Below are 12563 nucleotides of genomic sequence, written 5' to 3'. Positions count from 1 at the left end.
AATATCTAAATGGTTATAATTAGCATTCCACTCTACAGAAACTTATGACACTGCTGGACAATGTCAACGTGCAGTGCGTTTTGACTGTTATTGAAAGATACTTTTTGGTATTGATCTGAAGCATAATTTGTTTAATCTTGCTTGTGTTTCATATCTCTGTGGTTTAAAATGATATTGACTGTAGGGCTGCAGTGCTCTGTGATGTTTACTCTGTCTTGTGTCATGGGTAGATGAGGCTTGTTGGTGTGTGTGTGTGTGTTGACGACAGGGTGAAGTACCTCTCTCCTCCTCTCTAATGTGGACTAAAGTGCCCTTTCTCTCTCTCCCTCTCCGTACTGATTAACTCAGAAGCATAATAGGGCTCAAAACACAACCTCTGTGGTGATGTCCTCACATAAGACACCAATGTCATTATTCTGGGGTTGTTTGGAATCTATGGTTTATGGAGTAATGGTTTTGCTTTCTATAGGTTTTCAGCTTTAAACTAAAGGAATTTGAAATGCTTACCTTGCACCTTTCTAGGTGCATTCTCGCCATGTCCATGTTTACAAGATTTCGACATTCACATCCTTGTAGAACTCTTAATACAACTTATGAACTCTGAATTTTCTTAGCGCTCCAACTTGTACCTCCTGACACTGGACAGGTTTGCGCGGGATAATTTTTTCAGTCTCTCTTCCACCATCCGCTCCCACAAAATTCTGTTTTGCATTAGATCTCTACAGCTGTGTCTCAATTCAGAGGCTGCATCCTTCGAATGATGCACACTCCAAAGGCCACACTTTCGAGATCAGTGAAGGTTTAAGCGAGCATTGTTAGATGAGACGGTCTAGCCTATGGAGGACTGTTCTTGTTGTCTTACAACTGCGACAGCTAGACAGTAACGTTTGAACTGTCTGGAAATAAAACAGGGCTGAAAACCTGTGTAAATATGTTCACATAGGTCAATTTATGTGCATAATAAAGAGTATAAACTATCTATAAAATTACATTTTTGTAAGATAAAAGTCGACATTTGAACTTTTTACACTTCAAGCACGCTTCATTCCACATCCTGTTACATTTACCACAGCATGTAAAATGATTGAAAATAAATGAAATGCATACATAGGCCCTGTTTAAACCTAATATTGCATTTTGGTCGATTGACAAAAAACGCATTTATTCGGATTTCTTTCGTAGTGTAAATGCTCATGTGGTCGAATGTGTTCAAACAGACCGCCTACTCTCTGTCTACTGACCTAATGCGGAAACATTATGGGAAGCGTGCTAGCCAGATAGGATTTAAACTTTGTCGCCTGAAGACCCAAGTTTGGTTTTAAGACGAATAGCATACCAAGCACAATGTTCTCTCACCATTCCTGATTTGTAACACACACTCACAGTGTTCGCCATGGGCTTGCGGCTGTCAGAGCAGAAACAAAAGTTGATGCTCTCTGGGTGTTCTTCCGTGACCATCGTCGCCATCATGAGCTTATTTTGTTCATTAGATCTAAAGATCTGAAAAAACCTATACATTTACCCACCCATAGACCCTACCCTTGAAGAAATCAGGACAGAAGTGGTTGAAAGTGGACAAAAGAGACGTATGTAAACAGGAATTGGTCTGTCTCGTCTACTTGTGATCCGATCAACCAAAACACATCACCAGGTGTAAACAGTGCCTTAGTTACATGTAGACAAATGTAGTTAGGACCGAGTTGAATAACTGTAAAGTCCTGGTAAAAAAGGCACTTGGATAACGATTGTTACTATTGTGCTTTTGTCTATTACTCAAATTACACATTAGTTTTGCCGTTAATAGTGTTGCCACAGTAATGCATAATTGCAAGTGCGAGGGTGAGAACAGCTTCGAGTGAAACATTCAAGTTGTCATCTAGTAATTATGGTAATTATGGGGCGAATGCATCATTGAATTACACTTATTACAGGTTCATCCCCCTGTGGTAATCTGAGATTTTCATGGAGGACACAATGGGTCATAGTTTATGGTTTACTCCTTGTGAAACCTATTGATTGTCAGCCCTGAGATTTACCCATTATATGCCACAGTACCCCAGACACAAACTAATCGCTTTTGCTAAATGACTAGTCAGGGCTACAAGGGGGACCCATCAAATGGGTCTGAGTGTATGGTGGCGTAATCTTGTTTTGGGTCCTACAAATAGTTATCAAAAAATAATAGTCAGCATTTACATTATACAAATGACCCTCCATGTGTGTGCAGCTTCAGTTGCATGATGGCCAACTGGAGACTGTGTCCCGCTGAGATGATGTGCGTGAGATTTAAAGAAACATCTGTATTACCAGATTCATGCTGTTTGGGTTATCAACTTAAGTCACGTGATCTTCAAGTAGTTGACAGACCAAAAAGGTTGACAAGTTGACTGTTGTTAGTTGACTGGACATTATCGCAGTATATACTGTGCAACATGTCGAAATGTGTCCAGTGTGTGTAACTGATCCCAGCTAGATACGGTCCGAGTGGGATTCAAACCGGGGTTTCTGGCGTGGGAGGCGGGTATGCTAACTCAAATTGATGTAGTATACATGCCAGATCAGTATGTGGCACTGTAATTCTGCCACAGAGGTACACTTAAAAATGGAGAAGAAGATTTGGAGCATGCATGCGGTGTCATACTAGGGTCAAGACATGGGGTGATGACATCATCGTTTCACAAAATATACGGGTTGGCTGTGCACACGAAAACGCAAGAGTGTCATTTTCAGATTTATCCACTCTGAGAACAGGTTTAAAATGGCAGTTTCAGGCTCCCAAAATGGCAGATCTGTCTGGAAGAAATGCAGATGCGATACAAATTTGTATATAGAGAGCTAAACATGTCTCTGTGTGTATGGGGCTTTATGGGCCTACGTTCATTACATCCCCCTAACCCTCACTCTTCATCTGGGTCATGGCACCAAATGTAACCAGTCCTACTCAACCCGCTCCGAGCGGGATTCGAACAGGTGTCTCCGGCTTGGGAGGCGGGCGCACTAACAAGCCTCTTGAGATCAGGAGACTGAGGTTTGCATGCACAGCACTTAGTGGCCTCTGTATGTCACACTCACCCCCCGAAACCTCACTCCCATCTGGATCACGGCACCAAATATAACCATTCCTTCTCAACCAGCTCCGAGCGGAATTCAAAACGGTGTCTCCGGCATGGGAGGTGAGCGATCTAATAAGCCTCTTGAGATCAGGAGACTGAGGTTTGCATGCACAGCACTTAGTGGCCTATGTATGTTACACTTACACCCCTAAACCTCACTCCCATCCGGTTCACGGCACCAAATTGTAACCGGTCCTACTCAACCCGCTCCGAATGGGATTCAAAACGGTGTCTCCGGCATGGGAGGTGAGCGATCTAATAAGTCTCTTGAGATCAGGAGACTGCGGTTTGCATGCACAGCACTTAGTGGGCTACGTATGTCACACCCACCCCCCCTAAACCTCACTCCCATTCGGGGCACGGCACCAAATATAACCGGTCCTACTCAACCCGCTCAGAGCGGAATTCAAAATGGTGTCTCCGGCATGGGAGGTGAGCGATCTAACAAGCCTCTTGATATCAGGAGACTGAGGTTTGCATGCACAGCACTTAGTGGGCTACGTATGTCACACTTACCCCCCTAAACCTCACTCCCATCTGGATCACGGCACCAAATGTAACCGGTCCTACTCAACCCTCTCCGAATGGGATTCAAAGCGGTGTCTCCGGCATGGGAGGTGGGCGATCTAACAAGGACACTTCCCTCTAGACCACAGCCTCTAACATCAGGCATTACAACATGGTTATTTAGAATTACCTTTTTTTGTCTATAGCCATACACAATAGCTATAATGTAACGGTGATACAAAATTATACATATTGTCATTTATAGGATTTTGGTCAAACCTCCCACTCTTGCAAGCCAGATTTTGTTCAAGCTATGATTTATTGAGACGCTCGATTGTTTTTATTTATTTATTTTTTATTTTACTATCAGAGTTACTTGCAGGATGTACCTGACTAACTCTGTATTATGGCAGGTGTAATGTACATCACCGTGTTACATAATTATGGAAAAGGATCTTTCAATGTGCAGTCTGGCTTGTCTGTCCAGGGCTGATGTTTAAACATGTCTCCTGCAGTCTTTGAAGAGCAAATTAGTTCAAATCCTCTTTTCATCAGAAGAGCTTTAGGGAAGCTTTGAAGACGGCTCTGTGAGAGATAAAGTGGGAACATGTGAATTATTCCCTTGTTTTTCTCCTTCCTGAACTCTTGGGACATTAGTTTAGTAATGTCTGTAATGTACAGTCAGCAGAAATGTGTCATGAGGCGGGAGGCGTTGTTGTTTAAATCATGTGAAACTCCTCACCTATGAATGGAATGCCGCCTGTCTGGAGCGCCTGTGTATTTCAGAACAGGTCCAGCTCCGAAGAATCCCAGTCTGTGGAGTATCTGCATGAAAGCCACATGCTTTAATACATGCCTGGGTTTCTATTGACAGCGAGTCAGGAATGTCAGAGCAAAGACACAACGGCAGATAAAAAGGGCCTGCTTACTTCGGCGAAGGCTAAACCGCTCACACGCACCTCTGTGTTTCAGGAAGTTGATCAGCAGTTTATGAATGGAACGTACATACTTTAATTTTTTAGGAATGAAAGCATGTATGTTGCGAATAAAAGCCAAAGTGAAGTGTGTCATTTCTTAGTTCTCTATACGTGTTAAGTTAAGTTAGGATACATTATTTAAAAAACATTTTCATCCGTTTGCTAGAAGGAACAGTCCTTGACATGTAAGGTTAGATTTATAGTTGGTCTCTGTTAGTACTATGCAGAGCTACACACAGTAGCGAGTGAACAGGTGTTTTATATCATGCTGATAATATATAAAGTAGGGTTTTTTTTTGCCTTGCTGAAATGCTGAAAGCACAGCTGTAACCAGCATCCAGGACAGAACTGACAGTTTTACAGTATAAATCATAGTACATTCAAGTGTTGTTCTAGTTGTTTGTTTCATGGTCTTATCTCAAATTAAAGACCATGACATTATCGCTTTCAGACGTTTTATGAAAAGTATGCAGAGTATGAGAAGGGAGTATCAGTCACTAGGACCTCTGAGTCATCGTGAATTGTGTTAAATGTGTACAAATAAGACACAGTGGCCTCAAGAATTTGGACATGTCTTAATGGCACTGCATTAGATGCAAAATATCAAAGCCGGTGACATATTTTAAGTTTATGAACAGGTTTTAAATGGAAACACTTTGAAGAAGTGTGAATGAGGTATCTTGAATACGTGTTAGGTCAGTTTTTCCCCTCTCTGTGTCTTTCAGAGGAGTTGCTGTGCCACACAGCCCCTCAAAAGAAGCCATGTGTGGTATTTTTACTGCACTGATCCACTGGAATGAGTTTCAATAGGCCAGTGAAGAACCTGTGTGTAACAGAACAGAACATGAAGGAAGTGATGTCACAGTTGGTGATTTATAATGACAGCAGTGTTCTGACACTAACGTTGCATATTTGTTATTCTTCTTACACTGTTTGAAATCCCATTGTCATTTATTATGATTATGCACTTATATATAATAATCTGGAAAACATTTGCTATTGTCAGACTTTCTGAGCTGTAAGAATGGAAAGCAATGCAATAAGGACATTGTTTTAATATTTGTTGTCAGCGTCAGTAAGTTAATTAAATGTTTAATTCCTGAAATCCTTCACATGACACATTCCAATGTCAGGTGCACTTAATAAAATGTACCGGCCATGAAACTGAATTAAATACAGAATCTAAACTTGCATATGGCAACATCATACACCTGTATGATGACAGTCATTATTGTCTCTTGAAACTGCATTTCTCACAAAACCTTGAAGAGACTTTTGACCTTTTCTTCCTCATATTTTAGTTTTGGTGGCTTAATGCAAGAAATATTTCACATATGTGTTTAATGAAATGGGGGGGGGGGGGGGGGGGGAGGAAAGAGCATGCATTTCTTCCGTTTGAATTGTTCACATCACTTTCATCATTGAAGGTCAGACTTATGCTTATGACATGTAAACCATTTAAAGGGAGTCTAATGCTATTTCATGCATTCTGACTTATTTACACTGTTAAAGAGTTGATTCTCATGCTAGACTTTCCGTAACTTGTTAGAATCCTGAAGTATATTTGGCACAGAAATACTCTATCATACGTCCAACTAGTTTTTTTTGGCCATGTTTAGTGAAGTGAAGTGAGTGAAGTGGCAGCTGGCAGCGGTGGGATCAGTGATTTATGGGGCAGTCGTGGCCTAATGGTTAGAGAGTCGGACTTGTAACCCGAAGATTGTGGGTTTGAGTCTCAGGTCCGGCAGGAATTGTCGGTGGGGGGAGTGAATAACTAGCGCTCTAGAGCCCTCCACCCTCAATACCATGACTGAGGTGATACCCTTGAGCAAGGCACCGAACCCTCAACTGCTCCCTGGGCTGCCCACTGCTCTGGGTGTGTGTTCACGGTGTGTGTGTGTGTGTGTTCACTACTGTGTGTGTGTGCACTTGGATGGGTTAAATGCAGAGCATAAATTCCAAGTGGGTCACTATACTTGGCCACACGTCACTTCATTCACTTCACCAAACATGGGCAAAATAAAAAAATACGAGTTGGACGTAAAACATTTTGTGATGCAATATATCGCCCATTATGTTTACATGATAATGAATGTCACCAACATTTTACTCGATTGTGCTGTCATCTTGTATTTTTTCAGTGACGGAGGCGAAAGTGGGCAGTTCCTTCATACACAGAGCGGTTATCGACAGGTGGAAAAAAGGTGCCATTTGAGGCGTTATAGTGTTTTCCTGACAACTACTGACAGTTTGGAAGAATAAGCCCAAATTGACTGGATTTCAAAGCCGCAATCCCCTGTTCCGCTGCACATATAAATGTCAACGCAGAATGACGAGTGTTAAAGCCATTTCACAAGTGAAAATGTTCATTTACTATTTATTACATTTTTTTATTTTTTTTATTTAGGATCATATTTTTTTTACCCTTAATTTCCATGATCTAAAGAATTTAAAGGTTGTCATTTGAAAGTGTGTAGGTCTACTTGCATTATTATGCTGTTATATTAGGATTATATATTCAGTGGGATAAAATAGTCTTAAAATGTCAATAATATCGTTTATCGCAATTATTTCTGGGACGATATATCGTGAGACAAAAGTAGTTATCGTGACAGTCCTATTTCTGTGCCAAATACACTTCAGGTTTCTAACAAGTTTCAGAAAGGTTTTTTTGAGTATGGCCCTGTATGACGTCATAAAGGGCAAATTGCTTGTATGGGCACTTCTCCCGGAAGAGTGCGTGCGCACATCAACCCGAGCGAGAGAAAGAGCGCATCAACGAGTTTCGTTCGTGGCCCGGTCACCCATAGAGCGTAGACGGGTAGAGGGAACAACTAAAAGGCCTGAATCAGAGGAGCGGAGGTCTCGTCTAGGCATGTAAACAGTTGGAAGGACCTTGTAAGTCAGCATGAGAATTTTAAAATTTATCCGAAACCTGACAGGAAGCCAGTGCATGTGTTCGCTAGTCCTGGTCCTTGTGAGAATTCTAGCAGCCGAATTTTGCACTGACTGTAATTTATTGAAGGTACTTTTAGAGACCCCAGCCAGAAGAGCATTGCAATAATCAATGCGGGAAAATACAAAAGTATTAATTAACTTTTCCGCAACAGAAACAGATAATATGGGGTGTGTTTCTGGTTGTGAGGGAAAGATAACTTTGTTCAGCTTCGCAAATAACCCAGCGTTAAGCAAACAGTGGATGCAGTTTGTGTTTCTGGAGCAGCAACGGAGTTCTGCAAGTGTGTTTGTTTGTTCCCGGTCAACAAATCTGATGGATGTCAATAGGAGTTCCTGGGAGTTAGTTTTGGTTTGTAGTAAAATTAGTCATATGATCCAGATGCTGTTTTCTGATGTGACCACTTAAAAGAACAAAGAACACTCTCTGTCTGTCTGTCTCTCTCTCCCGGCCTACTGGGGCAGCAGCAGGAGAAGCATGTGTGTGTGTGTGTGTGTAAAGGGCAGTGCTTAATGACTGTTCTCATCATACCCTCTCTTCACTCCACACATAATCACTCGCACACAAGACGTTGTCGTCAGTCAGTCTGTTTGTTACGCAGGTTCGCTCTTCAAAAAGCACTGCAGCACTCGACCGGGACACACTCCATCACACGCTGAGGCCAGAAACACACTCCTGTGATGGCTGGTTCTTATGAACTGCTTACTCGTGTACCAGACACAGAACACTATCAAAGAGCGTGTTCAGGACTCTGACAGCTCGGTGCTCAGTTGAGACGGCTGTGATTTCTGCAGTATCAGTGTGCGTATGTTTTCGTCACAGGCTTTATGATCAACTCTAACAAGGTCACTTCCTCTAATCAGTCAGCCATTAAAGCCTGTAGTCAACACACACACACACACAGATGTCATCAACACACTGGACGTTTGGTGAACAAGTTCTTCTGCTGGTAATGGTACTTGATCTTATCATGAATCAGGGTCTGTAAGTGCAAGAGAGAAAAAAATACATAGAATATTTTCAGTGATGCCTCAATGAGATATCATGCAAATTAGTTTGAAATGTCAACATTTTATATTACAGCGCTGTGCGGATACCAATCATTTAAAAGCTGCTTATATTAGCAGATACCTGTATGGTAACTAACATATTATACTTTCCTAAGCAGAAATCTGATGGATTATATTTGATTTGATTTGTACCTAATTGTAACCGTCACCGTGTGTACTGTAAATGTTTTTGTTTGTTTGTTTTCCCAACATGGTTAGAGAGAAGAGTTTATGAAAATTTGCTTAAGGCATTGAAGTCAATCATTATTATGATTCGGTGTGTACCAATCAAATCTTTTAACCTGCTTGCTCAGCATAACAGCAGAAAAGGCTATTTTTCTGTTACAATATAATTTTTAATGCTATAGCGATATCGTTTAACTTGGTTACAAGGTCAAAGAGTCAGATGTAATGTGCTTTTTTGGTGCCAGTTGTGGTCTAATGGTTATAAAGTCAGACTGGTAACCCAAAGGTTGTGGGTTCGATTCTCAATACCGGCAGGAAACGATTTGTCCACAGTTTGCCGTGTGTGTGTGTGTGTGTGTGTGTGTGTGTGTGTGTGTGTGTCCATGTGTTCACTACTCACCAACTTAGATGGGTCAAATGCAGACGACATATTCTGAGTTTATACTTGGCCTTCACGTCACTTCACTTTGTCTAGTGTGGGTAATGTCTGTTTGAGTTTCTACACCAGAAGAACATTAACTTGGGTGTTAGGTGTGTGTGGTTTACATTTGTGGAAGGTGATCAATATCTGTGTGTGTGTGTGTGTGTGTGTGTGTTTGTGTGTGTTTGTTTGTGTGTGTTTGTGTGTGTTTGTGTGTTTGTGTGTTTGTGTGTGTGTGTGTGTGTGTGTGTGTGTGTGTGTGTGTGTGTGTGTGTGTGTGTGTGTGTGTGTGTGTGTGTGTGTGTGTGTGTGTGTGTGTGTGTGTGTGTGTGTGTGTGTGTGTGTGTGTGTGTGTGTGTGTGTGTGTGTGTGTGTGTGTGTGTGTGTGTGTGTGTGTGTACATCAGAAGAGAATAGCAGTACTGTGACACTATAGATGTTTGTCAGTTCTGATCTAAAAATGTGCTTGTCATTATTTCCAGTGAATTATAATATTTGTTATCCCGTTTACAGAAGTTGGTCAGTATTGTTGAGCTGGTGTTGGATTTGAAACATTTGGCTCTTGTCCTGTTTTACTGACTGAGCATTTTAGTGACCATTAAAGGAATATTCCAGATATAATTTTAACAAGGACTATTTTAACAATGTCTTTAATACCTTTCTGGGCCTTGAAAGTGGTAATAACGTTGCTGTCTATATGGGGATCAGAATTTAAATTTTTGGGTGAACTAACCGTTTAAGCTCTGTGGACAGCATCTTTGATTACTACAAAAAAGTAATAGAACCCTGGACGATAGGTCGCAGGGTTTCTGAGCATATTGAGAAGAGAAGAGGGCTAAACACAGAACCCTGAGGCACCCCACTGGAAAAGTGATGTAATTTAAACACCACTTCTCTCCAAGATAGGAGCGAAGATAAGGATCTACTAGTAGGTCCCGAAACCAGTGTAGTGCAGCTTCCAAGAAACTAAGAGTCAAGATGATATACTGGAGTATCTGGTAGTCTGATGTCGAAGGCTAGGAGAACTGATGATTTGGAGGCAGCTCTTGCCAGCAACAGAGCTTCAGTTATGGATTGTAGTCTCCATTCAATGTCCTCTTTTGAAGTCTTGAAGTTGGATTTTTTTTTCTGTTAGAGGAAATATGAGACCTGATTGAACTCATTCAAGTGTTTTGAATGGGAAGAGACCATTCCGTTTGTGTAGTATGTGTGAATTTTTGGGGTAGGGATACACAAGCCTGATTAAATGTGGTGAAGAAAGTGTCAGTGAGGACTAATGTGTTGATGATATATGACCAACTTACATCAGTAATGCATAAGCAGAAGTTCCCCCACCTAGAAAAGTAGTCTCACCACAAAAGGACATTTAACAGCGTAACAACTCCATAAACATGTTGGTGACTGTTAAAGGAATATTCCAGATACAACTTAAGCTCTGTGGACAGCATCTTTGATTACTACAAAAAATAATAGAAACTAAATGATAGGTCTCAGGGTTTCTGTCCATATTGAGAAGAGAAGAGGGCCAAACACAGAACCCTGAGGCACCCCTCTGGAAAGGTTGATGTAATTTAAACACCCCTTCTCTCAGAGATAGGAGAGTAGAGAAGGATCTACAGTTAGGTCCCGAAACCAGTGGAGTGCAGCTTCCAAGAAACCAAGGGTCAAGATGATATACACAAGTATCTGGTAGTCTGGTGTCGAAGGCTAGGAGATCTAGGAGAACTTGAGGCAGCTCTCGCAAGAGTCTCCATTCAATGTTCTCTTTTGAAGCCTTGAAGTTGGACTTTTTTTTCTGTGAGAGGAAATATGAGACCTGATTGAACACAACTCGTTCAAGTGTTTTTGAATGAGAATAGGAGGAAACCATTCCAATTGTATAGTATGTGTGAATTTTTGGAGTTGGGATACCCAAGCCTGATTAAATGTGGTGAAGAAAGTGCCAATGAGAGGAGTAATGTGTTGATGATATATGACCAACCTACATCAGTAATGCATAAGCAAAAGTTCCCCCAGCTAGAAAAGTAGTCCCACCACGAAAGGACATTTAACAACATAACTCAATAAACATGTTTACTAAAGAACCCACATGGATGCATTGTCAGTTAGACTTCCATAGTAAGTTCATGACTGTAAATGTATTTTATGTTTTTTTTTCCCTGAGGGGCAAGTCTGTGGAATATTGTCTGTGGTAATCAACAGCATGCCACAGATGCTGTCCATTGTGTGTAAGTTCCCTGAAAAGTGTAAACTGTGGCTTTGTTCTGTTTTTTTATGTATCCCAATGTATCAACCAGAGGTGTGTGGTTGGGTTGGGACTGTCTGGCTGATTATTGGGCTGATGGGTGGAGTGTTTGAGAATCCTCTATTATTTTTGCAATTCCATTTAGTGATGCCAGTGATGCAGACATTGCACACTTAACCTTTCATCTGTATTTAACATGGAATATTCCTTTAAAATTATTTTAGGTCTGGTCTTCCCCTGTCGTGATCTTTACATTCATTCTCTCTTTGTCCTACAGAAAACTATGCAGTTAGCGGTCCTGAAGGGAAGACAGAGTCCGTGACCACACTGCAGCCACAGCCATCCCTGAACTCCCTGCAGAGTAGCTCTCCTGGACCCAAGCGATCTGGGAATACACTGAAGAAATGGTTGACCAGTCCTGTCCGGCGTCTCAGTCATGGCAGCAACATCAAGAAGATTCCTAGCAAACAGAAGCAAAAACGCGATGGACGTAAGAGCATTGACCTGGGGCCACCCGAACTACAGGATGACACCCTGGAAGAGGTATTTCAATTTACTGTAAATTATTCCCTTTTCATGCCACCTTGAGGAAAAGTTTAGATCTGGCTGATTGAATGAAATGGTAGTTCTATGGTCCAAAATGGTTAGGGTACAATGGGGCTAGAGGCAATTGTGATTTTATTTTCCTCTAAACCACTAGATGGCACAAAAACTTTTCAAGCTGCACGTAGAAATTTGCCTGATTTTTGACGCAAACGTGGGAAGCAACGCAAAGTTAATTTTGCGCTAATTTGATCTAATATTTTTTTAAATTGTAGATTTAAAGGGATAGTTCGCCCAAAAATCCCATAATTTACTCACCCTCAAGCCATCATAGGTGTATATGACTTTCTTTTTTCAGATGAACACAATCGGAGTTATATTAAAAAATGCCCTTGCTCTTCCAAGCTTTATAATGGCGGTGAATGGTACATTTTGAAGGTCAAAAAAGCGCATCCATCCATTCTAAAATCACTTCACATGGCTCCGGGGGGTTAATAAAGGCCCTTTGAATTTAAGTGATAAATATATCCATAAAATATCCATATTTAAATCTTTATAGCCTAAAAT

General features: G+C 41.2%; 1 protein-coding gene across 1 annotated transcript in view; it reads left to right on the top strand.

The window, feature by feature from the left end:
• Positions 1–12563, top strand: part of kalrna (kalirin RhoGEF kinase a) — a 203067-nt gene that overhangs the window by 133074 nt on the left and 57430 nt on the right. Inside the window, exon 33 of the mRNA XM_079822059.1 lies at positions 11731–11996. Coding sequence (XP_079678185.1) covers positions 11731–11996 — 266 coding nt within the window. The remainder of the gene's footprint in view (positions 1–11730; positions 11997–12563) is intronic.

Source organism: Gobio gobio (genome assembly GCF_949357685.1).
Source record: "Gobio gobio genome assembly, chromosome: 7".
In the NCBI taxonomy this organism is placed as follows: domain Eukaryota; kingdom Metazoa; phylum Chordata; class Actinopteri; order Cypriniformes; family Gobionidae; genus Gobio; species Gobio gobio.
Note: the sequence above shows the minus strand (reverse complement) of the source record. Positions and strands in the feature narration are given on the sequence as shown.